This window comes from Zalophus californianus, chromosome 1 (genome assembly GCF_009762305.2).
Source record: "Zalophus californianus isolate mZalCal1 chromosome 1, mZalCal1.pri.v2, whole genome shotgun sequence".
NCBI lineage: Eukaryota > Metazoa > Chordata > Mammalia > Carnivora > Otariidae > Zalophus > Zalophus californianus.
The window spans coordinates 209,857,064-209,882,927 of NC_045595.1; the positions used below are offsets into that span (position 1 = coordinate 209,857,064).

The 25,864-nt window shown below is 39.3% G+C and overlaps 1 protein-coding gene across 3 annotated transcripts in view; it reads left to right on the top strand.

The window, feature by feature from the left end:
- SH3BGR (SH3 domain binding glutamate rich protein) overlaps positions 1 to 25,864 on the top strand; it is a 62,654-nt gene that overhangs the window by 18,324 nt on the left and 18,466 nt on the right. For all 3 annotated transcript variants that reach the window (XM_035727181.1, XM_035727187.1, XM_035727176.1), the window contains one exon: positions 6,497 to 6,577. In XM_035727181.1, coding sequence (XP_035583074.1) covers positions 6,497 to 6,577 — 81 coding nt within the window. The remainder of the gene's footprint in view (positions 1 to 6,496; positions 6,578 to 25,864) is intronic.

Genomic DNA, 25,864 nt, shown 5'->3' on the forward strand with positions numbered 1-25,864 from the left:
GCTGGGTGTTCATCCTTTCTGATGGCTGAGTAATAGTCCATTGTATATACGGACCGCATCTTCTTTATCCATTCATCTGTTGAAGGGCATCTCGGCTCTTTCCACAATTTGGCTATTGCGGACATTGCTGCTATGAACATTGGGGTGCATATGGCCCTTCTTTTCACTACATCTGTGTCTTTGGGGTAAATACCCAGTAGTGCAATTGCTGGGTCATAGGGTAGCTCTATTTTTAAATTTTTGAGGCACCTCCACACTGTTTTCCAAGGTGGCTGTACCAACTTGCATTCCCACCAACAGTGTAAGAGGGTTCCCCTTTCTCCGCAACCTCTCCAATGTTTGTTGTTTCTTGCCTTGTCCATTTTTGCCATTCTAACTGGTATAAGGTGATATCTTAATGTGGTTTTGATTTGAATTTCCCTGATGGCTAATGATGATGAACATTTTTTCATGTGTCTGTTAGCCATTTGTATGTCTTCTTTGGAGAAGTGTCTGTTCATGTCTTCTGCCCATTTTTTTGACTTGATCATTTGTTTTTTGGGTGTTGAGTTTGAGAAGTTCTTTATAGATCTTGGATATCAGTCCTTTGTCTGTAGTGTCATTTGCAAATATCTTCTCCCATTCTGTGGGTTGCCTCTTTGTTTTGTTGACTCTTTCCTTTGCTGTGCAGCTTTTTATCTTGATGAAGTCCCAAAAGTTCATCTTTGCTTTTGTTTCACTAGCCTTTGGAGATATATCTTGAAAGAAGTTGCTGTGGCCGATGTCAAAGAGGTTACTGGATATGTTCTTCTCTAGGATTTTGATGGATTCCTGTCTCACAGCATCTTTTCCTGATTAAAACTCTTCAGAGTATAGGGATAGAGGGAACATTCCTCAAGTTCATAAAATCCATCTATGAAAAACCCACAGTGACTATCATCCTCAATGGGGAAAAGCTGAGAGTCTTTCCCTGAAGATCAGGAAGACGATAGGGATGCCCACTCTCGCCACTGTTGTTCAACATAGTACTAGAAGTCCTAGCAACAGCAATCAGACAACAAAAAGAAATAAAAGGTATTAAAATTGACAAAGAAGAAGTCAAACTCTCTCTCTTTGCAGATGACATGATACTTTATGTGGAAAATCCAAAAGACTCCACCCCCAAATTACTAGAACTCATACAGCAGTTCAGTAATGTGGCAGGATACAAAATCAATGCACAGAAATCAGTTGCTTTCTTATACACTAACAATGCAACTGTAGAAAGAGAAATTAGAGAAACGATTCCATTTACAATAGCACCAAAAACCATGAGGTACCTCGGAATAAACCTAACCAAAGAGATAAAGGATCTATACTCTAGGAACTGCAGAACACTCATGAAATAAATTGAAGAAGACACAAAAAGATGGAAAAATATTCCATGCTTATGGATCAGAAGAATAAACATTGTTAAAATGTCTGTGCTACCCAGAGCAATCTATACCTTCAATGCCATCCTGATCAAAAAACCAATGACATTTTTCAAAGTGCTGGAACAAACAATCCTAAAATTTGTATGGAATCAGAAAAGACCCTGAATTGCCAAGGAAATGTTGAAAAAGAAAAACAAAGCTGGGGGCATCATGGTGCCAGATTTCAAGCTATATTACAAAACAGTGATCACCAAGACAGCATGGTACTGGCACAAAAACAGCATGTAGACCAATGGAACAGAATAGAGAGCCCAGATATGGACCCTCAACTCTCTGGTCAAATAATCTTTGACAAAGCAGGAAAAAATATGCAATGGAGAAAGACAGTCTCTTCAATAAATGGTGCTGGGAAAATTGGACAGCTATATACAGAAGAATGAAACTCGACCATTCTCTAACACCATACACAAAGATAAACTCAAAATGGATGAAAGACCTCAATGTGAGACAGGAATCCATCAAAATCCTTAGAGGAGAACACAGCCAGTAACCTCTTTGACATCGGCCACAGCAACTTCTTTCAAGATACATCTCCAAAGGCTAGTGTCTTTTGGCTTTTTAAAATTTAAAAAAAAATTTTTTTTTATTTTTATTTTTTTGGAATGCAGAAATTAAAACATTTTTTTTATGAGAACAAATTCATTAATCTTTTTTCTTTATGGTTCCTGATCCTGAGTCTTACTTATGAAAACTTTCTGCACTCTGAAGTTATCAAAAAATAATTTCATTTTTTCTTCTAGTACTTTTCCAGTGAAAGTAGTATTTTAAATCTCTTACTTTTGCTTATTTTAACTGTCCTTTTAAATTAAGTTAGTTATAGTAGAGAAAATATTGACGTATGTAGCTTTTAACCTATGTTAACTCTAAGGGTAAAAGGTCTGCAATTATTTTTTGCTATGAAAAGAAACCTTGAAGGCATTTCTTATCCCATTTTGCTGTGATCTAGTGATTTTTTTCATTTTAGTTGTGGAAGAAAAAAAGTTTTCCCCTTTCCTAAGAAAAAGACTTCTCCTTTTTAAGAGGATTATTTTGTAATATTTGGATATATATTTGTAATATTTCAGTATATATTATTTTGTAATAGAATATTTGTGATATTCTATAGAATATAAATAGAAAGATTGTGATATTTTCCTATTATAAGTATGGATCTAATGAGATGAACCTACAAATTATTATTGTTACTATTATTTTAATTTTATTTTTTATTTTAGAGAGAGAGAGAGTGTGTGTGTGCGCCAGCAAGAGGAGAGGTAGAGGGAGAGGGAGAGAGAGAATCTCAAGCTGACTCCCTGCTGAGCTCAGAGCCTGATACAGGGCTCCATCAGAGGACTCTGAGATCACGACCTGAGCCAAAATCAAAAGTTGGACGCTTAAATGACTGAGCTGAGCCACCCAGGTGCCCTGAGCCTATAAATTATTTTATCTTTAACTGTTAATATTAATTCTTTTCATTTCTGCCTTCAGAGAGGTATTAGTGTAGTTTATCTTATGAGCAAATTGCTAAATTTGCCTTTCTGCAGTCTGTGGACGCTCTTAACAAAAGTGCATTAATGAGGCAGAGGGCTTTGTTTCCAGAAAGTAGCTAAAAATGATTATTTGTATTGTAGGTTCAGATTTTAAAAGGAGACTCAAAGGTTCCCAAGACTATGTCAGGTTTAAAAATGGCATGAATCTGGATGGCCAGTCAGTGTGTCTTTCCACGAGATTGAAATGCCTACTGTAAGAATAATTATTATTTATATTGAATCATTGGCCTCGTCTGGAATGGTCACCCATATGCCATGCCTGATGATGGTGGCAGGTAGCGGGAACCTCACGGACGAGCAATGGATTTCTCGCATCACGGCAGTAAGGAGACTGGATGTTCACAGTAGTTCTGAGCACCATCCTGTCCCTGCCAGTGCAATCTCCTGCTGTTCTATCTACGCAGAACGGATGAAGATGTTATCCCCAGGACATGGCAGGAAACTGTTAGCTAGAGAAAGGAGATACCCGATGGAAGGCCAGGCACAGTGGAGGCCAGGTTACCCGCCTGGCAGAGGAATACTAACTGAAAGTACAGACATGTCTGTCAATGCCAAGTTGGAGTCTGTGCGTCTTAGCCCAGGTAAGGGCTGGGTGCCTGCCTGGGCCTAAACACAACCAAAGGGGACCTTGGCCATTCAGCAAGGCAAGCATCCTCAGGGCTGCAAGGGAGGCAGGATCGAAGCCCAGTTAGGACGGGGGCAGGGCACTCTCGGTGCATAGGTGTTGCTGGACAAGCTATTTCACGTCATTAAAAACTTATTATGAAATGTGTCATGTGATAAAAATACAGAGCTTAAAGAGGAATAACAAAATGTACAAGTGTGTATGTGCCAAACATTAAAAGAGCCTTAACACCTTAATCACTGTTTCCCTATTTACATGTGTTTTGTTTTTTTTAGTACTTTAGATGGTTGGCCTTCATTCCACCCCACAAATTAGATGTTTCTAATTGTTTTTGTAGTCAGTACTTGTTGAGGTTTAGATTTATGCACATATTTATTAATATCTTTGCTCATGATTTCTTCTTGCATCATAGATAATACATCTGGAATCACTTTCCTTTGGTCTAATATAGCCTATAAAAGTTTCTTTAAGTGAGTGTCTGTTGGTGGTAAATTCTGCAAATTTTTGTTTAAAAATGTCTATTTTACTCTCATGCCTAAAAATAGTTTCACTGAAAAAAATAGTTTTGCTGGGTCTAAAATTCTGTTTTTTTTTTTTTTCTAAAGACATTGAAATTATGATTTCACTTTCTTCTGACTTCTGTGTTGCTGTTAAGAAGCCAGTTGTCAGTCTAATTGTCATTCTTTTGTGGGGAAACTGTCTTTTTCCTTGCCCCCTCTCTCTGCTTTCACTCCCTCCCTTGCTGCCCTCCTTTTATAAAACTCCCCACCGTGAGTAGGCTCTAGGCTTTACCCACTCCTGCCTTTACTCTCTGTGGCATCAAAGTGGGCATAAAGATCTACTCGTTTTGTCAGAAACTCTGCCTTGGTGTGTACTTATTCTTAGAATCCCTGGTCTCACCTGGCAATGATATTTCCTTTTGTATCAGCTTAACAATGGATCTGTACTTCTTTTCTTAAATTTTAATTTAAAATTTTTTAATTTCTTAAAAAAATTGCTTTTTTGAGATATTGTTTCAGGGCCTCTAATCTACTATACTACCTTAATTGGAAGTTGAAAAACCATTTCATACTCATTATTTTCTGTGTCTATTTGTTAGCATCAAGTCAAAAATAATGACAAATTTTTGTTCAGTCCTCAGAAGTTAGAAAAGCTATTTGGACCTAAAAAAAAAAAAAAAAAAAGAACAAAAAAAGCTATTTGGACCTAAGTTGAAGCAACAGACAGTTCACTCAATGATAAGAAAACCTTTCTTGGGGCACCTGAGTGGCTCAGTCTGTTGGGCGTCTGCCTTTGGCTCAAGTCATGATCCTAGGGACCTGGGGTTGAGCCCCACGTCAGACTCCCTGAGGAAGTCTGCTTCTCCCTCTGCCTCTGCCCCTCACACCCACTCATGCTGTCTCTCTCTGAAATAAATAAATAAAATCTTAAAAAAAAAAAAAAGAAAACCATTCTTGATTTGAAAGCTTCTAGAGTTGGCCAACTAGAGAAGTTACAGATCTTTATGGAATTTTTGAAAAATAGAATAAATTTATTATATTTCACCTACTCTCTACTACTACTAATGCATTCTATCATATAATCTTTTTTAAAAGATTATTTATTTATTTTAGAGAGAGAGTACATGGGTGGGGGAGCAGCAGAGAGAGAAGGAGAGAATCTCAAGCAGACTCCCCACTGAGTGCGGAGCCTAATGGGCTCAATCCCATGACCTGAGCTGAGATCAAGAATCTGATGCTCAACTGACTGAGCCACCCAGGCACCCCTCTATCACGTAATCTTTAACATCTTGCGAGTGCACGCTCCAGGAATTGATACCAAAGGATCACTTACTCTCGATGCTCTATTCCTTCAACTAAGATTTGAGTCAACTTACAAAAATGCATGCAGAGTAAAAGAATACAATTAACCGCTGAGTGAGTCTAGGCAACAGATAGGAAAGTAATAAAGCTTTGGGTAAGAATGACACAAAGAACACATAACATTTTCTTCCCAATGTCAGTGGCCTGTATTTGGTTTTAAGCTTCTTAACACATACAAGTAGGGTGGGTGGTAACATGACTAAGCTGGTTTGAGTGCTGTCTCTTCAAGCCGGCCAGCCAGACATACCACCCTCAGTGTGTCAAGAAATTGATCGCTGCCCGGATGACAGAGTTTGGCAGTCATGAAGTAGTCTGGAGAATATCTCCTAGATTTTAATTATGTGAAATTAAACTCTTCTGAGCTATTGACAACCACGCTACTGAAGACTGGGTTTAGGGCTGGACCCCTGGGTGGGCCTGGGGGAGCGAGTGAGGGGGGGCTTCACTGAGCTCCAGATTTCAATCAGCTACTAGGTTTCACCTCATTCAGTAGTTTTTCCCACTTTACCGAAACAGGTGCCACTGTAAGCCCTCCATAATCCTGTGGCTGCCTGTATCAGAAGGTCTGAGATGGGTCTTGTCCCATAGAAGCTATTAGAGAAATCCTGTGTTGTCTTAGTCTCAGCTGCTCAGGGTCCAAATCCATAGGGCCAAATGATAAGGAAGCCAGCTAAAGATATGACACTTCTGGAGAATCCTTTCACTCTGTATATCTGAGTCTTGTCAGCAATTCCTGATCATGAACAGGTGTGTGTGTGTGTGTGTGTGTGTGTGTGTGTGTGTGTGTGTGTGTGTGTGTAAGTTCTCACTGTTCTGTATTATGCCCAGTGAAATGATAAAAACAAATGTAAAGTTCATGGTTAGAGATTTCTTAACTTTTGGCGTTAGTCATCTTTGACAAAACAAACTGGGATAACCTTTTGTGTTAGCCTCTAACTTAATGACTAATAAAAAAGATCAACTTGGGTAAATATTCTGGCTCACAAGTGCGCAGTGGGGTTTAAACATTCTTTTTCTTTGCTTCAGGATTTTGACTCTTTCTTCTCTGCAAAAGAAGAGAATATTATTTATTCATTTCTGGGTTTAGCTCCCCCTCCAGGCTCCAAGGTAAGCTTGAACACCCCATTGGGACTCCATACAAGTCATAATAAATGAAGCTAGAACTCAGCATCCAAGACTGTTTAATAAATGATGATCTTTAAATTAACAGAGTTTAAATATATTCCTTATTCTGATGAAGTCTTACACATAGAGATAATGCAAAGCTTTTACTAGAGCATGTTGTAAAACTATGCTTTTCATTTTTTTGCTATGTTTACACCTTTTTGTAGTAAGTCTTACAATACTGAAATTAAGAAACATTGCCTTCAATAATCTCAAATACACTAAATAAATATATAAAAATTTGAGTTCCCAGGTTGTGTTTATGAAATTATTTTGTAATGAATTGACTTCTCATGTAGCTTATTTTAGTTAATTTTATAATACTCTATCACAGATATTAATTCTTTCTATTTAAAATGAGTTGACTTTGCTTTTTTAGAGAGGGGGAGGGTAAGATCCAGACACAGGAACAAGATAAATCTCAACAGCGGTTTTTCTTCTGTGTTGTTCCATCTTTGATTACATATAATTATGTCAATTAAATACAGAATTAGGCCAATATCCTGAATTTGTCTAATGGAGATCACCAGGCTCAGTCCATGCACCAGCCACTGCATCCTTACTTCTCCCAAGAATCTCACCCATGACTCTCCACAGATACGAGTATACATTTGTTTAATTCATTTATTCCTTAATAAATTTGTTTGTTTGTTTGTACTCAGCTTCATTTCAAAAGAGATTTGTGATGACTGAGTCCAAATTAATTCTCATTGTAGGAGAAATAACTCAAAATCCTGCCCTGTAGAGGTGGGTTTGTCTCAGCGGTATGTGGCTGTGCTGTCTTTCATAAGTCAGCTTCTCCAGGTAACGCCATTAGGTTAACACGCGAAGGTCTAGCGCCAATTCCTTCTCCAAAAGTAACACGCAGATTTCACAACTGGCTAATGAGGTTTTATATGAGGAAGAAAATCTTCCCTTTTAGTGAAACACCTTTCTGGCTTTGGTCAACTTAAATGCAATGCATTTCATACATCCTTTTAACAGTTTAAAACAGGCTATTACATGCAGTTCATTCTTTTTTTATTTGATATAGGAGTTTGGTATGAGAGTTTTATTTGGTATAGGTGTTTGTTAACTGGGTCATGTTAGTATACGTATTACATTTAAGACATGGTGCCTTGGTGTTAAGGTACATTTCTTGGTAGGGACACTCAGGTCACTTGTGTCTTGAAGATGGGAGGGAAAGGTGGAGGGAAGACTGTTTCAGGCAAAGGGAAGAGGAAGTGCAAAGTCCCTGAGGCAGGAAAGAGCATGGAAAGTTCTAAGAACTGTCACGAGGCCCACATTGCTGGAATGAGGGGTGGGGGTGCCACAGGAGGTGGGAGCTGCAGGTGGGCGTTCCATGGGCCATAGTGATGCTCTGGATTCTGTCTTACATGCAGTGGAGACATTGTAAGGAGTTTAAGCAGAGAATTAATCTTATTTCCTTCTTGAAAACTCATTTGGTTACATTATGGGATATGAAGGGACTAAAAGGGTGCAAACTATCATAGTAATACAGATGAGATGTCATGGCAGCTTGGACTAAGCTGGTGGGATAGAACTACACAGAAGTGGATGATTTTAGGGCCTATTTTGGAGGAAGAATTGGTAAGACTTGCTGATAGATTGAATGTGGGGTCGGGATGGAATGAATGATTGCTTCTGGTTGTTGGGTGTAGACATTCACTTTGGTGGAGGACGGTATTTACAGGGGGATGTTAAGTTTGAGTGAGACATCCAAGAGAAGAAGTGAGGTGGGCAGTTGCAGATTGATGTGTGTCTCCCTGAGGTCTGGTTGAAGATGCACGTGTGGAATCCGCTAGCATGTGGATGGAGCTAAAGTAGCGAGAGAGGGCTGACAGCAAGGAGACCAGGCTTGAAGGTGCTCCAAGCTTAAAGCTGGGTAGAGGATAAGCAGAGGCCACCTCTTCAGGTGACATCCCCCCGTAATGAGAATCTTTGAGGCAGGAGGAGACCAGGAGTGTGTGGCGTTAAGACCACCAAGGAGGAGCGTTTTTCACAGAAGAGGGTCCAATGCTTCTGAGAGATTGAGTCTGGTGAGGACAAAAAAGTGACCATTGGCCTAGACAACACAGAGGTCCTTGGTGGCCATGACAGAAGTAGTTTCTGAGGAGGGGTGAAGACAGAAGCCAGGTGGGGGGGGCGGTCAAAGGAGAACTAACTGGTGGTGAGAAGGAGGGATTACACATGGTCAGTTATCTCTGGGGCATTTCCCACGGACAAGAGAGTATGGCAGCATCTGATTTATTTTAGAGAGAGAGAGAGAGCGGGAGAGAGCAGGAGCAGGGACAGAGGGAGAGGGAGAGAGAATCTTTAGCAGGTTCCATGCCCAGTGCAGAGCCCAAAGTGGGGCTCGATCTCATGACCCTGAGATCATGATCCAAGATCATGACTTGAGATGGTGACCTGAATTGAAATTGAGTTGGATGCTTAACTGACTGAGCCACCCAGGCGCCCCAACATCAGATCATTTTAAAGAGTGCCTGCTCATTCCTACTGCTGGAACCCTGGGTCGTGGGTCATGGGTCGTGGGTCGTGGGTCATGGGTCACGGGTCGTGGTTGAGGCGCTCCACTCTGCTTGTGCCAGGTGTCCTGCTTTCTCGCTCCCACCACCTGCTGGACAGACTCCTGCTACTTCTTGGTCCCCACTTTCAAGACCCCAGACCAGTGGGTGGTGGAAGGAGAGTCTAGATTTTACAATTGAAGACTCAGTAGGGATTTTGTAAACAGCAAAGATCTTTTCTTTTTTCTTTTCTTTCCTTCCCTTTCCCACTCTCCTCCCCTCCCCTCCCTCCCTCCCTCCCTTTCTCTCTCCCTGTTTCTTCCTTTCCTTTCCTTTCCTCCCTCTCTCTCTCCCTCCCTTCCTTCCTTCCTTCCTTCCTTCCTTCCTTCCTTCCTTCCTTCCTTCCTTCCTTCCTTCCTCTCCTCTCCTCTCCTCTCCTCTCCTCTCCTCTCCTCTCCTCTCCTCTCCTCTTTCTTTTCTTCTTTTCTTTCGACTTTTCTATCCCAGGTCAATAGTAGTCTGGCAAAGCTTAGGAAGGAGAGTTTTCCTTTAATCTTTTATAGGTCAAATTCTTAGACAGAGCCCCCTTCTGCCCCGGAGTCGCAGTGAACAGAGGGGCAGGGGGTAGGAGAGCAGCTCGCCCTCTCCCTACTCACAGCAGATGCTGGGTATCATATTCTCTTCATTTCTTTGCTTGTAATTTTGTGCTGTTGTTCATAATGATCATTTCAAACTTTGTGTAGTACTCTCTTAAATGGATGTATCACAATTGGCTTACTTTATTCCTTTATTTATTTTTATTTTTTCTTATTCCCTTATTTTAAATCTTTTTTTTTAAAGATTTTATTCATTTATTTGAGAGAGAGAATGAGAGAGAGAGAGAGAGAGAGAGCACATGAGAGGGGCGAGGGTCAGAGGGAGAAGCAGACTCCCTGCCGAGCAGGGAGCCTGATGCGGGGCTCGATCCTGGAACTCCAGGATCATGACCTGAGCCGAAGGCAGTCGCTTAACCAACTGAGCCACCCAGGCGCCCTCCCTTATTTTAAATCTTTACTTATTGTACCATGCACTTGTTTCTGCTGTGACAGCCTCATAATGGTCATTTCACTAGTTCATGTAATATTCTATCAAGCTGGTGTGCCATAATTTTCTTTACTGTCCTTATGTTTTTGAACATTTGTTGCTCACAGTTTATTTTTATTTTTATTTATTTGTTTTTAAAGATTGTATTTATTTATTTGACAGAGACACAGCGAGAGAGGGAACACAGGGGGGTGGGAGAGGGAAAATCAGGCTTCCCGCTGAGCAGGGAGCCCGATGCGGGGCTCGATCCCAGGACCCTGGGATCACGACCTGAGCCGAAGGCAGACGCTTAATGACTGAGCCACCCAGGTGTCCCACAGTTTTTTTAAATCATAAATAACTTCACAGTGGTTCTTGAGATGAAACACGTTGTCTTTCTTTTGGAGTATTTCCTGAGGATACATTCCTGGTAGTGCTTTTAGTGAGACAAAGGTGCATGAGTGTCTTGAAATGTGCTTCCAAACCTCTCTCTGGTGGGCTAGAAACATTTATCCCATGCACCTTGGTGTACCAACTTCATGCAAAGACTGATGAGCGTGTTTAACCTCCTTGCTCTTAGGAGCATCAGATTCTATTTTAAAATTTAGTTTCTGCTTTGATGGTGCTATGAAGAGGAAGTGTGGAGAGGTGAATTTCCATTTGAAGTGTGTCTTTGTGACCCAATGTGTATTTTCATTTCTCTTTGAAAAGACTGTTTCTTGAATATTAAAAAATTAACTTTGATCAATTTACTATGTGTGTCATATCATAAAGGTCTGATGGCGCCACAAGGATTATCACAACATGCAGGAGGCCCTGCCTTGAACCTGCATGCTTCACCTGTCCTTTCTGGTCTGCTCCAGCACAGAATTCCCACAAATGGCACGAGTCCATCTGGGGAGTGTGAAGGTGCTGCTCCGTGTTCTGGCTGGATTTGGCGAGTTGCTGTTGGGGAGCCTGATGCCCATCTGTGTCTTGATCATTTATTTGTGGCTGCTTCTGTTTTTCTCATTTCTAGGAGATTTTAGGGTCCCCTTTTCGGTTTTGAAGATGAGGTCTTTTCCTTGTTACTTGTGCTGTGTGCTTGCTGGGCTCTAGGAATCTGCAAAATCATGCCCTTCGGTTCTTTTTTTGCAGTAAACTCTCACCTGTTTTTTTTTTTTTTTTTTTTTTTGTCCTTTTAAGTTTATCCTTTAAAATAGTCTTTACTGTCATGTAGTAGAGTCCTGGGAAGAAGCCAAGGCAAATATCTGCATTCATTTTCCCATAATAACTAGAAACTACCTGGCATTTTCAATGACCCCAATATTCTCAAAAAGTAAGTATCATGGGCACCTGGGTAGCTCAGTTGGTTAAATGTCTGCCTTGGGCTCAGGTCATGACCCCAGAGTCCCGGTTGAGCCCCGCATCAGGCTCCCTCTGCTCCTCTCTCCACACATGCTCTCTCTCTCTCAAATAAATAAATAAAAGTTTTTTTAAAAAAAGTATCATTCTGTATTCTATTAAGTCCTTTCCATATGTCAGTTAATTCTATCTAATTTATTTCTCAGTTACGTAATGAAATGAAATGTTTAATTTGTGGTTGTCTTCTTAAAAACACAATACTGAGATGTAATTCAGACATCACAAAATTCACCCACCAGAGGTATGCAATTAACGGCTTTTTAGTATAATCACAGATTTGTGCAACCATCACCATGACCTACTTCCAAAACATTTTCACCAGTCACCCCCCAAAAATCCAGCACCCCTTAGCTATTACACCCCACCCCCCAATCTAACCATTCTCCCAACCCTAAGGAACTACTGATATACTTTCTTTTATATAGACTTTCCTCTTCGCGGAATTTTCTATAAATGGAATCACGCAACATTTTGTTCTTTCTGCCTGGCTTCTTTAACTTAGCATAATGTTGTCAAGGTTATTCATTTTCTAGTATGATCAGGACTTCTTTCCTTTTTATGCAGAATAATATTCTATTGTATGGATAGACCACATTTTATTTATCCACCTACCAGTCGATGAATACTTGAGGTGTTTTCATTTTTGGGCTATTATGAGTAATGCTGTTATGACCATTTGTGTATCTTTTGCTTAATTTTATTTTAAATGGTACTATTTTGTATTATAGGGCTGCTGTGCAGTAGAATCATTTGTATAGTTTTAAAAATTCAGATGTCTGAGTTCTACTTCAGACCTGAATTACTGGGGAGAGGCCCGAGGATCTTCATTTTTAAAAGTTCTTTGGTTGATTCTGATGCACACTTCTGTTTAGCAACCACTAAACTAGGGACTCATTTAAATATTCATGTATTTGCCTTTCTAAAATGAATGTGATGCCGTGTTTGCTTTAGTTAAAAAATTCAAACATTACAGAGCAACTGTAAGGTCACTTTGCTTTCTTCCCTCCCTGAGGACCATCAACATTGTTGCAGGATTGCGAGGTTCTTGTCGCACCTTTAGAGAAAGAAAAAGCTCTTTAAAGTGAGAGGGGTCCCAAATGGGTTTCCACTGAGGGCTTTTAGTGGCAGTTTTTCATTGAAAACTTGACCAGGCAGCTTGTAGCCTTGAGATTCTCATGCCGTCTTGGTTTGAACAAGGACTTTTGATAACATCCTTAATGACTTACTTCTTTGAGGTCTGGTCATTTTCTATGATTACAGTGTAGCCGCCAAAGAAAAATATTCCCTCACTTCTGGGGCCAAGCGTTCCGTCTCTTCCCTTATCTCTTGTTCACTCTGGTTTAGCTTCTGCCTGCCAGGAATAGTCTCAGAGCCCAGCCAGGGGCCCTCTACTTCTCCCTGCCTAGACCTTAACCCTTTCCTTACTCAACATCATGAATTAAAAAAAAACTCGGTATAAAACTATATATATAAACTGTATATTTATCTCCACAAGCAATATGTATGTTGTTTTGTACTTTTAATGCCTGATTGGTATCACATTTTTAAGAATGTTCTATAGCTGGCTCTTCAAAAAACAACACTATGCTTTGAGACATATCCATACTAATATATATAAATTTGTTTCAGCCTCTGCTACGTTTTATCTTGTCCCATTTAAAAAATGTCTAATTTCAGTTTTTATATTCTGTCCTGATCTGTGCCTAAGTCCTGTCATATTGCATGAAATTCTCTTTAACTAGTGGAAGAAAACGCTGGCCATGGAATTATAAGATCCAGCCTAGAGAGAGCTAAGAGACTGTCCAGTCCAGATTCTTCTCTTCCCAGAGGAGGGGCTTGAAGTCACAGGATTTACATGATTTCTGCAGATACTCTGCTAATTAGCAGCACAGACTGTTCTAGAACCTCTGGTATTGTCAGCATTGCTTGGATTTATAGGTGTTTATGCATGCACACGTGGGGAAAGTTCCTTCAAGTGTCCTTTGGGAAGACAGACACTTGATGATTTATGGAAATGATATTATTTGTCACAGTGTCATTTTGTAGTAAACAACATTGTGGATAAGTATCAGCAAAGAAATTAATCTCACCCTAAAAATAGACAGTCTTGACAATTACATAGAAAATGTATGCTTATCAAATGATATTAAGTATCATACGCAGCATTTTTGCTTTTGGAATATTGTTCTTGTCTAAGGCAGGCTGTAGGGGGCCAAGTATGAGGCCAGTTTTCCCCAAAGGGCTTTGCTAGTAAGCCAGTTTTCCCCAAAGGGCTTTTGCTAGTAAGTCTAAGGCAGGCTGTAGGGGGCCAAGTATGAGGCCAGTTTTCCCCAAAGGGCTTTGCGTAAAAGCAACTTTAGTTCTTTAAAACCATCTGGTCATATCTGATTAAATGAGCATCCTTGTTAATAGCACATTCCAGGCAAGGCTTTGGTTGCATACCCAGTTTCCACTTACATCCTGGCAACAAGGAATACCTATTCTTATGGAACCTAGACAAATAACTATATTGCTTTGAAACAGAGAAAGACTTAAGAATTTTCCAGTTCTGAAGGGGTCAGGCAGAGAGAATATCACTTACAAATGTGTCATTTCAATGTACAAAAATAGTGTCTGCTACATTGTTGTGATTTATAAAAAGCTTAAGAGGAAAGACAGAGAGCTTCCTTGTATATCCAGAAAGTAGGACATTAAAATAATATCAACAGTATTCGAAACAAAAACTATACTCATCCTTCCCCGATTCATTGAGTTCTATGTAATTAATTCTCATTCTGCTGGATCTGGGGTTGGTAGTCTCATGAACCCATCTGCTTCCCAGCTAGAGTTCTGGAAATCCTGACTCAGTCCACTGGTATGGTCTCAATGATCTTTAAGTGTTGCCATCAGAGGCCTATACTCCAAAGTACCTGGCATATAATCCTTTTCTCAGGGGCTCTGGGTCATCCTATGTGGAAGGTGAAGCAGTCCGGCTTGTAGTGGACTGCGAAAGCTTTCAGGGAGCAGCAGAATAAAACAAGCTGAGAAAAATATCTGTCAATGACAAAAGACTTAAAATAACTGTGGCTAATTTTTTAACTGATAATTTTCAAAGGTGAAAGACTTTATGTGGATTATAACAAGAATAATGCACCTGATATGAAAATGTGGTTGTTTCTGTGGCATGCGAAACAAAATAAAAAAGTCAGTCCAAAAAGTTTTAGACAAAATATCTATAATCACTAAGCCTGTTTTCAAAGATAGCAAACATTATATCTTATTTGTAAAAAAAATGGATGAATAGAGGAAAACTCTTGATATAACATAATTATCCAGAAACATACTATACCATGAATACACCAAGCATATGTCCCATGAAAGATACCATGAATGCCGAGCACATTCTCACCATATATGGTAGGAATATATCAAGAATGGCAAGTAAGGAGAGTCAGTAGGTCTGGACTAGGTCCTAAACACCTATATATTAATACAACTATATGAGTAGGTGATGGGAATCCCTAGGTGAAAACTACCATTCTAGAACATGCTAGATTGAGATGAAAAAAGTAAAGATATGATCAAGTTAACATTTAAAGCAAATTACTGAAGTTATGATTGATAACCTATACTGTGGTTGTCATATGTGAGGCGAGGAAGCACGAGGATCAATGTCTTTTTTAAGATTTTATTTATTCATTTCAAAGAGAGAGAGGCAGGAGAAGGAGAGAGAGAAAGAGAGAAAATCTCCCGTAGACTCCCTGCTGATGCACGGAGCCCAAGGAGCCCTTCTTGGGGCTGGATCCCATGACCCATGAGATCATGACCTGAGCCAAACCGAGAGTCAGAGACTTAACCGACTGAGCCACCTAAGTGCTCAGGATCAATATCTTTTATACATTATTTTGGTCATGGGAATATTATTAAGATATCAATGGCAAACATCTACTCATATATGTAATTAGATTTCCTCTGGCTGATAGAGTTGAGGACAGTCATGCCCACGTTAGAGCATTACGTTCGCAGAACGCTGTGGGGGTGACTACTGGGTGTCAGAATCTCTACATCCCAGGGAGCACTGTCCTTCTCACCGAAGCCATCCCGGGAAGTTCTAACGTTCCCAGACCCCTGGGGGAGTCGTGCTTCATCCTCTGTTGGAAGGTGGATTTGCTCTTTGGACACATCCAAGTCTGATGACGGGCGCACAGATGATCTAACTGCATCATGGAATTTTGGGCCCCAATTAATGCATGGTGAAAAGTTTTGATACTCATTTCCTGGTGTGATTAGTGAGCGCCTGTTGAAAGCAATTTTGAGTAATGGCAAAAATATCTAGTAAGTGCAGCATTTCCCAGTAACCTGTGGGAGGAAGACCAACCGAGCAGTTGACCCCAGCGCCTTCCACGGAAGGGGCGTGAATGAGGAAGCCGGAGGAGACCTGGAGAAACATTCTAGGGGCGCCGTAAGAGGGCTGAGTCTGGAGCACGAGCACCTATTCTGGGATCTGCTCATTTGAAACTGCAAGATGAACAACAGACAGGGGACACGGGTGAGGCCCGATCATGGTTCCAGAAGCTCAACAGGAGCAAACACATCAAACGTGAACTCAAACACAGCGAAGTAGAAACCCTGCGTGAAAGCCAGAAGTCTGGAGTTTGGACACAGGAGACCTGACATGTGAATAACAGGAGTTCCAGAAAGAACAGAAGGCCTGAAGGACGAGAAGGAATAAGTACAGAGATAGGGGAGGGCCTTCCGCTTGAAGATGCTGCGGCCTCTTGTCTCACGACCGTGCAGGAGAACCCGGCAGAGCTGTCTGAGGGCCAGAAACTGGGGAAGAACGCTCGGAAGATGGGAGGCAAAAGGGCTGAATTGAAGGGCGAAACTAAGGCCCAGGCCCTGCCCAGGTGGGAGTGGCTCCCAGCATTCTCCCCGCCCCCAGGAGGTGTGTTCCAGCCACAGGAGGGCCCGGGGTGGGGGCTGGGATGCTGTGGAGCAGCCTGGAGGGTGGAGCGCTCTCCCCCACCTGCATCCTGCCCTCAGCCCCGCAGCGGGCAGTGGTCATCGGTCAGCAGAGCTGCCTGTCCCTGGGCGGGGCGGGGTGTGAGCTGGGGGGCGGGGAGAGAGGGAGGCAGGTGGGCCCCGAGCGGCTCCTCCTCAGAGGGTCGGGGAGAAGGGTGGACACTGGCGGTCAGCCCCAACCCGGGCTGCAGGTCAGGAGCCCCCAGGGAGCTGTTAATGCTGTAGGATGCCAGGGCTGCCTCCAAGATGAGTTAAGCCAAAATCTGTGGGAGGGGAGCTTCCAGATGAATTTAATGTGCCGCTAGGGTTGACAGCCACTTCTGTAAAGGAAAAGACTGTAATAATAGTGACATCAAGAATTTTAAACTATATTGGAAAAATCCAGGAGTTGTGGAAGGGCATATGTGAAAAAGGACTTAGGTGAAACTATCCATATGGATGGGGAATATGGAGAAAAGGAAATTCAGGTGTTCTGAAGGTCTCATTTTAATTGGAGGAAGGCAGGTAAGCCATTTTGATGGGGCTCTTACGTATTATATAATTGTGATATATTAATAGAGAACTGTACATTTTATGAGTAGGAAACTAAGCAGCAGTGAAATAAACCATTTCAGAACATTTAGATGAACAAGGTAGAGAGCAGAGCTGAAGAAGACAGAGTGGAGAGACGTGAGCCCGCAAAATAAGGAAAGGAATAGCGTGGGAGAAGACAGATGAATAATGAATAATGAATTAATACGGCAGAAGGAATTGAACTAACTACATCAGTTGTTGTAATAAATTTGAAAAGGCTGAAAGTTCCTGGCCACCCACCCAGCCCCGCAAAAAGAAGGAAAACAGAAGACAAAGGACAGTTTGGATTCTGGCATAGCTGTTCCTCAGCTGATGAGAGAGGGGTGTTCAGATCTCCAACTAGGATTGTGAGTTGTCTCTTCCTCCCTCTAATCCTGCCAGTTTATGCTTTGTATAGTTTAAAACTCTATGGTTGGACACATTCGTACTGATGAGTTTTAGGACTTGCTAATGGATTGACATTTTTATCATTACCAGATGTCTCTCTCTCTCTCTCTCTTTTTTTTTTTTTTAGAGAGAGAGAGAGGGTGAGCATGAGTGGAGGTGGGGGAAGGGCAGAGGGAGAGGAAGAGAGAGAATCTGAAGCAGGCTCCATACCCAGCACAGAGCCTGATGCAGGGCTCAATCTCACCACCCTGAGATCATGACCTGGGCTGAAATCAGGAGTCTGACACTTAACCAACTAATCCACCCAGGCGTCCCCTGGTGTCACCTTTTTAGTCTCTGGTAATACTCTGTCTTTCTCTCTTTCCATCATGATGTTAACAAACCTACTCCAGACTTCCACTTACCATTTGCGTGGTATATCTTTTACTGTCTGTTCACTTTCAACCTACCTGTGCTTTTATTTTTATGCTCTGTCTTTGCAGACAACGTAGAATTGGCTCCTGTGCATTTTCCTTCAGTCTGACAATTTCTGTGGTCAATTGTACCATTTAGTACATTAACTTTTAAGTAATCATTGAATTGATTTTGTTTAGATTTATTATTATTATTATTATTTTTCTCTTTATACCCTTTTATTCCTTTGTTCAATGCTATATTGTTTTCATTTAGGTTGAGTGTATTTTAGGATTCCCTCTCAATTTATCTATTGGATTTTTAGCCTCACCTCTTTGAACTATTTTATAGTGGGTTGCTCTAGTGATTGTAGTGTATGGTCTTAGTGTTTCACAGTTTAGAGTTAGGATTGCACTGAATATTTTTTTTAAAGATTTTATTTGAGAGAGAGAGAGCAAGAGAGATAATGAGTGGGGGGAGGGGCAGAGGGAGAAGCAGACTCCCAGCCGAGCAGGGAGCCTGACATGGGCCTCCAGCCCAGGCCCCTGGGATCATGACCTGAACTAAAGGCAGACGCTTAACCGACTGAGCCCCCCAGGTGTTCCAGTCTTATGTATTTTAAAGAAAGAAAGAGGAAAAAGAATCTTTTCTGTTTACCCAGATATTTAAAAAAAATTCTGATGCTTTTTAGTCTTTCTGAAGAATCAAGTTTCCATCTAGTGCCATTTCTCTTTGGCCCAGAACTTACTTTAGCTTTGCACATTGTTCTGTACTGCATGTTTGCTGGCAGCAAGTTCTCTTAGTGTTTGTTTATCTGAAGCTGTCTTGGCTTTCATTCAGGAATATTTTTGTTGAGCATAGAATTCTTAGTTGATGGTTATTCTTTCAGCACTTTAAATGTGTTTTTTGATTCTGTCTTGTGGTCTCTATACTTCTGATGAGATATGAGGATTCTTTGAATCCTTGTTCCCTGTATGCAATATGTAATTTTTCTCTGGCCACTTTGAAGACGTTCTCTTTGGCTTTGGTGTTCAGCCATTTGATTGTGTTGTGCCTAAGCATGGTTTTCTTTGTATTTATCTTTATTGGGGTTTGCTGAGATTCTAGAATCTGTAAAAATATGTCTTTCACCAAATTTAGGAAAATTTCAGCCATTATATTTTCACATGTAATTTCTGCTCCATTTACTCTCATTTCTCCTTCTGGAATTCCAATTACATATCTGTCAAACCTTTTGTTATTATTTCATACTTCCCTGAGGCTTTTTTCACTTAAGAAAAAATCTTGTTTCTGTCTGATCTTCAAATTAGATGATTTCTATTATGAATTATTTCTTTATTTATTAGAGAGAGAGTGCAAGCAGGGAGGGGCAAAGGGAGGAGAGAGAGAGAATCTTAAGCAGGCTCCACACTCAGCATGGAGCCCAACGCAGGGCTTGATCTCATGACCCTGAGATCATGAGCTAAGCTAAAACCAAGAGTCACACTCAGCCAACTCAGTGGCTCAACTGACTCATCACCCAGGTGCCCCGAGATGATTTCTATTGAGCTATCTTTATGTTCATGTATTTTTTCCTCTGTCATCTTCATTCTGCATCCTGCATCCTGTCTAGTGAGTTTTTTACTTCAGACAATTTTTTCAGTTCTAGAATGTTCTATGTGTTCAATTTTTATAGTTTTTATTTCTCTACTGATGAACAATTTCCAATTGTTTCATCATTGCAAGCATATTTTCCTTTACTTCTTTGAGCATGAGTATAATGATTGCTTTGAAATCCTTGTCTGCTAATTCCAACATCTGGGTCCTTTCAGAGATTGTTTCCATTTATTGTTTTTTCTCTTGAAGATGGGTCATATTTTCCTTGTTCTTTATATGTCAAGTATTTTGGGCTGTGTCTTAGATGTAGTGAATGTTGGGTTGTGCAGACTATATTTTGTTACATTCCTCTGAAAAATATTGACTATTTTTTGATTCATAGACATTTACTTTGTGGGACTTAAACTGTAAACTCTATGTAGCAGCTAGTGAGCAGCTCAAATCTCAGCTGAGTTAATTGTTCTTTAGCTGAACCAGTCCCATGCATGGGTGGTTGGGGGCTTAGCTGGAGATTTTGGCAGAATTCATAAGCAGAATTTGGGGCTCCCTCTCTCCTGTCCAGGATTGTGTCCCCATTTCCTGGTAGCTATGGTTGCCCCAAGTTCTGTTTCCTGATTCTTCAGGCAAAAACACCTGAGTTTTCTGTTGTGGTTTTTTCTCCCCCCATAAGATTTGCTTATTCTCAGACTTAAGCCCCCAAAACGGTAACTCACTCAGTGCCATTGTCATCTTTCTTTTTTTAAAACCATCTTAGCCATTTCTAAGTGTATAGTTCAGTAATGTTAAGTATATTCATATTGTTGTGCAAAAGATCTCTAGAACTTTTTCACTTTGCAAAACTAAAACTCTGTACTCACCCAACTCCCAATTTCTTCCTTTCCCCAGTCCCTGGTAACCAACATTTTACTTTCTGTTTCTATAAATTTGATTATTTTAGATATCTCATATAAGTAGAATCAAACAACATTTGTCTTTTTGTGAGTGGCTTATTTCATTTAGTTAGCATAATGCAATCAAGGTTCATCTGTGTTGTGGTATGAGACAGGATAATTTTTCTTTTTAAGGCTGAATAATATTCCATTGTATGTATATACAGCATTTTGTTCATTCATTCATTCATGGACATTTGGATTGTTTCTGCTTCTTGGCTATTGTGAATAATGCTGCAATGAACATGGATGTGCAAATAACTTATCGTCTGTCAAATGTCAAGTCCCTCTTGAATCTTTTTGCTTTGGCTCATTTTCCTTGTAGTTTTTCTTTTCTTTGGCTTTCTTAATTGTTTGTTTGTTTTTCAAAGTATGTTCCACATCCAACATGGGGCTTAAACTCACAACCCTAGATCAAGAGTTACATGCTGTACTGACTGAGCCAGTCAGGTGCCCCTGTTTGTTTCCTTTTTTAAATTCAGAATTTGTAGTCATTATGTGTTGGAAGGTTGGGTTCAAAAGGAGATTCCTTGGCTATAATGGAATTGGAGTTGACAGTAAAATTGGATTTTAACAAAGATGAGCCATATGTTATTTATGAGAGCATAATAACACAATCATTTAAAGAAGAATTGAAATAAAGGGATGAGTATACAGCAGGCATATACAAACAACAAAAAAGCTGGAGTGGCATTAATGATATCAGATAGAGAGGAATTCAAGACCAAAAGCGTTAACTAAGTGAAAAGGTATAATGAAAAATGATAAAAATCTATGAAGAAAATACAGTAGTCATGAATCTTTATGGATCATGCTACATAGCAATCAAATATATAAATCAAAAACTCCTAGAAATACAATGAAAACTTGTGAAAAACATATCTTTTAATAGATACATTGTACTTACTACTTACCAGGTACTATTTTAAGCACACACAAATATAATTAGAAACTTAATAGATGTGTATAGGATATACATATGCATACACACAAGACTAACAATGTATTAGATAGATACTGATAAAATATATTCTTCCCTTGAACTTATTAAAACAATTTCCACAGCTATCATATACTTGGTCACAAAGAAAACCTTCATAAATTTCAAAAGGGGATGATTTTACAGACTATATTCTTATCCCAAATACAGAATTACAATCTGAAAGAAAAATATCATAGAAACTTGAGAAATAAATATATACCATTTCAAATAACCTCATATCCAGAAGAAAATAAAACTGATATTATAGGGGCACCTGGATGGCTCAGTCGGTTAAATGTCTGGGATTCTTGGTTTCAGCTCAGGTTATGATCTCAGGGTCATGAGTTCTAGTCCTGTAATGGGCTCCATGCTGGGCATGGAACCTATTTTTAAAAAAACGGGGGGGTATTGTGCAGAGCATTTGGTTTCCTGGTGCCCCTAAAATAAATATTCAGTTTAAAAAATTAACAACAGGAAAACAAAATAAAAATGTAGGCAGTGTGAACCAATTAAAAAAAAGCCAAAATCAATTAAACACAAATGAGGGAGAAAGTATGTGTCTTTGTGCATATGGACATGCATATGTACATATATGTATGATTTGAATAAATGTAATTTGAATACATATATATGTAATTTGATTATATATAATTTTAACAGAGAAATGAAATAGATGAAACCCCTGACCAGTTGATATATTACTTAGAATACTTTCAGTTTTACTTAGATCAATTCCTATTATAAGTACAGAGGGGAAAAGTCTAAATAAAATGTTAGCAAACTGTATAATACAAAGCAGAGTTTATTCTATTAACCTAATTAGTTACATGAACTGATTAATGGAGTAAACCCATATGATTGCTTCCATAAATACCAAGGCGATATTTGATACAGTTCTTCAGACATTCCTAGTTAAATTTAAAATGGATTAAAATATAAATAGGAAACTAATTACATATGATAAAAACCAATTATCAAAAGGCAGCTGTGTCGCAATGAATCATGACATGTTGAATCATTTCTATTACAATTAGAGGCAAGATAGGCAAGCCTGTAATCACGATATTATTAAACTTTGTTTTAGAAGCTGTAGTTGTTATAGTCATGTAGGAAAGTAAAATGTATCATGTATATGTAATACATGTGAAACTTAAAAATTATTTGTATGTGATGTAATTGTACACCTAGAAATCTCAAGACACTCCAAAAAAATCTATTCGAATTAATAAGAGTTTATGACGTTTCTACGACCCAGCAATTGCACTACTGGATATTTACCCCAAAGATACAAATGTAGGGATCCGAAAGGCTACGTGCACCCCGATGTTTACAGAAGCAATGTCCACAGTAGCCAAACTATGGAAAGAGGCAAGATGTCCATCGACAGATGAATGGATAAAGAAGATGTGGTGTATATATACCATGGAATATTATGCAGCCATCAAAAGGAATGAAATCTTGCCATTTGCAACGATGTGGATGGAACTGGAGGGTATTATGCTGAGTGAAATAAGTCAATCAGAGAAAGACATGTATCCTATGACCTCACTGACATGAGGAATTCTTAATCTCAGGAAACAAACTGAGTGTTGCTGGAGTGGTGGGGGGTGGGAGGGATGGGGTGGTTGGGTGATAGACATTGGGGAGGGTATGTGCTATGGTGAGTGCTGTGAAGTGTGCAAGACTGTTGAATCACAGACCTGTACCTCTGAAACAAATAATACATTATATGTTAAAAAAAAGAAGAAGAAGAAGAAGATAGCAGGAAGGGAAAAATGAAGGTGGGGAAATCGGAGGGGGAGATGAACCATGAGAGACTACGGACTCTGAGAAACAAACTGAGGGTTCTAGAGGGGAGGGGGCTGGGGGGATCAGTTAGCCTAGTGATGGGTATTCCAGAGGGCACGTGGGATGCCTGGGTGCCACAGTCAGTTAAGCAGCTGCCTTCGGCCTGGGTCGTGGTCCCAGGGTCCTGGGATTGAGTCCCACATCGGGCTCCTTGCTCAGCGGGGAGCCTGCTTCTCCCTCTTTCTCCCTCTGCTTGTGCTCTCTCTGTCAAATAAATAAAATCTTAAAAAAAAAATAAAGAGGGCACGTACTGCATGGAGCACTGGGTGTTATACGCAAACAATGAATCATGGAACACTACATCAAAAACTAATGATGTAATGTATGGTGATTAACATAACATAATAAAAATAAAGAGTTTATGATGTTTCTGGATAAAAGAAAAACAAAAATTAGTAGCTTTTGTATCAACAATAATGGATAGGAAGTTAAAATGTAAAAATCAAATCTCATTCACAAGGGTGATAAAAATCCATAAAATATTTAGGAATAAATTTATCAAGAAGCATATAGGTCTTCATATTATGAAGAACATAATTGTATTCTGAAGGACTCCCACAAATACCAAAGTAATAGACCTACAATGTGTCTGGATAGGATGACTTCACAGGAAGAAGTGAAAATTTTCTAAACTAATAAATATGTTTAATGCTATTTTATTTTTTAAAGATTTACTTATTTATTTTAGAGAGAAAGAAAGCACAAGTGGGAGGGGCAGAGAGAGAGGGAGAGAGAATCTCAAGAAGCCTCCATCCTAAGCATGGAGCCCCATGCAGGGATTGACTTCACAATCCTGAGATCATGATTTGAGCCAAAACCAAGAGTCAGATGCTTAACCAACTGTGCCACCCAGGCGCCCCTATTTAATGTTATTTTAACCAAAAGCTTATTTTTAAAAATTTGACACTAGGAAAAATGACCTTAAAATTTATTGGAAAAATAAATGTCTGAGGAGAGCCAAGAAAATTTTATTTTTTATTTTTTTAAAAAGATTTTGTTTATTTATTTGACAGACACAGCGAGAGAGGAAACACAAGCAGGGGGAGTGGGAGAGGGAGAAGCAGGCTTCCCGCCGAGCAGGGAGCCCTGATCCCAGGACCACGGGATCATGACCTGAGCCAAAGGCAGATGCTCAACCACTGAGCCATTCAGGCGCCCCGAACCAAGAAAATTTTAAAAAAGACTTTGTGTAGCAACTTGCCTTTCTGAATATTAAAATTCATATTAAAAGCTACACTGATAAAAGCAGTATGTTGCCATGGGAACTGATAAATATATTCATGGATATGTCTATATATTCATATGTAAAACAGTGTATTAACAGATCCAAATATATACATAAAACTTAATAAATGACAAAAACGTCTTAATTAAATGGGAAAATGATGGTATATAAATAGGACAGACATACTTTGCTGTTTATCTGGATGAAAACAGAGCCCTAGAGGGATTAAAGCTCTGGATGTTCATAACTAATATAAATTAACAGCACTGAATTTCAGATAATAAAAATTAGATAAATTTATTTTTATAAAACGCTAAAAACTGAAAAACACCAAATTTATAATAATTTATAGACTAAGAATAAAAGTTGTAACCTGACAAATAGCCACTATTTCTATTATATAAATGACCTCTAAAAATTGACAGTAAAAGACAACTCAAGTAAAAAGGGGCAAAACATATGAAGGCAAGTATGTGGACAGGAACATACGTGGCTAAAACTCATGGAAAATACACTTTTCTCTTCTAGTAGTTAGGAAAATGAAAAGAAAAACAAAATTACATTTTCTCCCCAACACGTTGGCGGAGATAAAAAAGAGCAATCATCTTTGTTGGTCATGAATTTCTATAAAGGAAAAGAGGATGTTCATTTATTTACCATGGAATATGAATTTTTTTGGCAAGAAATCTAATAAAAAACCCATCATTTTATTCAGCTTAATATAGTGTTGTTTATAGAAGTACAAACATATAAATTCTGAAAAACCATCAGCTGGGAAATATTTGAACAAATTATATATTTAATATTCAGCAGGTATTTAAAAAAATGAGGTTAGAAACATCGGAATTAACTTGGGCAAATGTCCATGATACATTAAGCTAAAAAATCAAGTTGTGCCCTGTGTTCCCATGTTTGTTTTAAAAAACACAAAAATAAAACAAAAATAGCAATCAACCAAAAAACCAAACAACAACAACAACAAAAAACAAACCAGCCTGTATATATGTATTAGGATAGATTTAGGTACATATCAAAATTTTAATATTGATTATCATAGGAGCAGGCACCAGAGGGTGTGTCTGTGGTTTAACTGCCTTTGTAGTAAAAGTAACTGATCTCCCCCTAATTTTACTGAGATATAATTTACATGTAACATTGTATTAGTTTCATGTGTACAACGTAAGGATCTGATGTATGTATATATTGTGAAACGATTACTATAAGTGGACATCCATCACCTCACACAGTTACAAAATTTTTTCTTATGATGAGAAAAATAGCTTAATATTTTAGAAGGTTGGCAACTGTGGATAAGTCCAAAGA